The sequence below is a fragment of the Montipora foliosa genome, chromosome 13 (genome assembly GCF_036669935.1).
Source record: "Montipora foliosa isolate CH-2021 chromosome 13, ASM3666993v2, whole genome shotgun sequence".
Taxonomy (NCBI): domain Eukaryota; kingdom Metazoa; phylum Cnidaria; class Anthozoa; order Scleractinia; family Acroporidae; genus Montipora; species Montipora foliosa.
Genome location: NC_090881.1, coordinates 23,117,391 through 23,119,890, shown reverse-complemented (window position 1 = coordinate 23,119,890; position 2,500 = coordinate 23,117,391). Strand labels below are relative to the sequence as shown.

Genomic DNA, 2,500 nt, shown 5'->3' with positions numbered 1-2,500 from the left:
ACTCTTTACTTGAACTATGTTAAATTGCCTTGACCAAATTATGCAAAATTTGCATGGCAGGTTATGTGATTAGAAAGGCCAATTATGCGATTTTTTTTCTGAGAAATTTTAAGCTTGTTTTTCAAGGTTTCAGGATAAGAAAAACACGTTTTTGCTGCACTTAAGACATTTTGAACACAAGGGAACAGTAATTATGAATCTTGATCGACATTAGTTGGGATAAGTAGGAAAAAAAAAGACGTCTTCTGCACTATCGGTGCTTTCTCTTAAAAGTTGAAAGGACGCAGCTAACGTGCCATATGAATGATCAATAATTATTGAATTCCTGTATGCTACGACTAGCTTCTTAAGGCTTTGTTTTTATGTGCAGTATTATATTTCTGAACAGATTTGCTAATCTGAACAAAGGGCATGTTTGTGTTACACCAATAGGCGACTCTTTAAGAATGAGACTTGTACCAGGCCCCCGACATGCAAAACTGAACTGTTTTGGTGTACATCAAACAATCAGGTCAAATTATGTCAAGGCATGTCAACTAAACAATCACCGAAATGGGAACACCCACTTGTTTCTAGGAACTATTAATAATTGATAATAACTAGTAACAATTTAGGGACCCAAATTAATTTAAATATCCCCTGACTGCTTTTAGAGGATAGAGTTGGACAGTAGTATGTTGTGATTTTGATCTTCATTATGTCTGCACTCTTGAAACCTGGCCTCACAAATGATGCTAATTTTTCTTATAGTTAATGAAATCAACAGGTTAAAAGATGGCGAGTGCTGTACCATCATTTTCATCCACTAAGAAGATGACAAACTATGCACGGTTGTGTCGTCTTTTAGTGGATGTGGGAACTCAGGCACTTAGAGACACCTTTGACAGGATACATCCTCCAAGCCATCTGCATGGGGTTTTGGCAAGTAAGTTACCAACATTGCAGTCCCTGCGAAATAAGAAGATTGTAAATGCTACACAGTGGGGAACGCTGTACCCAACTATTTCATCATCAGTCTCATCAGCTAGCTTTGACATCACGCTTCTGATGGTACTGCTGAGGAATATTTGTGGCTTGAGTGCCCCAGCCAGCACTGGAAGTTGGGACATCCTTCCCCATGCTTCTGATAACAGCATTGAAGCCAACATAGCAAGAATCAAGTATTACAGAAACAATGTCTATGGTCACGCTTCCCAGGCATCCGTTGACGAGCCAACATTCTATGTGTTATGGCTTGAGATCAGCAATGCATTGTTAGCACTTGGATCTGCAGCAAGTTATACATCTGCAATTAGCCGACTGAAGACTGAGTGCATGGATCCTGATGTTGAAGAGCACTATCGTGAGTTGCTGAAAGAGTGGAAGAAAGATGATGATAGCACCAAGGACAAACTTGAACAACTTGAAGGTACACTACCTTATTAATGGGCGTTCATTGTTAAATTCAACAGGATTTGAGCCTTTGACACTTCCCATTTTCTGTGCACCTGTCGCTTTTGTTCCTTGAAAAGAGGAAAGAGTGCCATAATGTTACAATACTAGTTAATTTAGATTGATGGCGTTATAAACAGCTCATGATCCTTAGCAATAAATTCAGTAAACCAAGAATTAATACTATTTTTGAAGGCACATGACAATTTCAGGAAAGAGAAAATTCAAGACTTCATCCATTCAATTGGCTATGAAGCGGCCCATACATGTAATACTGACTACTTTCGCTTCCTCCCACTGATAAACTCTACTCCCACTAAGAAACAACGCTCAACTTGCAGAGGTATTATGTTTGCATTAATTGTTTGTATCAGAAAAAATTGAATTTTTGTTTCACTCATTTTACTTTCAATTTTGCAAGCACCACTTTCCTGAAGATTATGATGTGTAATGGTTGCCTTATTATTCTGATGCAAAGGGCTTTTGCATAATAACATTAGGGGAACTGTAACATGTCACAATATTATTATTCCGGGAAATTTTAAAAAGAGAGGCGATAGTGAAATATTTTGTTTTCGGAAACACTTTTTTTGAAAAAGAATGTTCAGGGAAATTTGATGGTAGACATTATTTCCTGTGGTTTAACGTTTTTTTTTTGTTGAGGTGGAAATTCTCTTTAAGCTATTGAGACCATTATTTCTACTGAGTTACTGAGAGTTGCTGGCTTTATTGGCTTTACTTTCCTTATTTCTATCTGTTTTTTTTTCCTTTTCCTCTTTTTTTTCCACTCAGGAGTTTCAGGATAGGTTGAGCTTAGGCTCTGCTTGTGAATAAAATTGTGTCAGGCTTTGTATTTTAGTTGATAAAAGACACAAACTTGTATGTTAAAAGAAAAGCCAAGAAGTAACCCACTTCCTTTATTGCCTGTTTTGTTTCCTAAGAATCACTCGAGCAGTGTAAAGCAGAATTTAAAAGACATTATGAAAATTGAGTTGCTGAGAGTTCCTGTCTTTGTTCGCTATACTTTCCTCGTTTCTATCTTTGTTGTCCTCATTCCTGTTTTGTTTTC

The 2,500-nt window shown here is 37.2% G+C and overlaps 1 protein-coding gene across 1 annotated transcript in view; it reads left to right on the top strand.

Annotated features, from left to right (window-relative positions):
- Nucleotides 1-754: 754 nt before the first annotated feature.
- LOC137981846 (E3 ubiquitin-protein ligase DZIP3-like) overlaps nt 755-2,500 on the top strand; it is a 4,473-nt gene continuing 2,727 nt past the window's right edge. Inside the window, exon 1 of the mRNA XM_068828888.1 lies at nt 755-1,408. Coding sequence (XP_068684989.1) covers nt 775-1,408 — 634 coding nt within the window. The 5' untranslated portion in view covers nt 755-774. The remainder of the gene's footprint in view (nt 1,409-2,500) is intronic.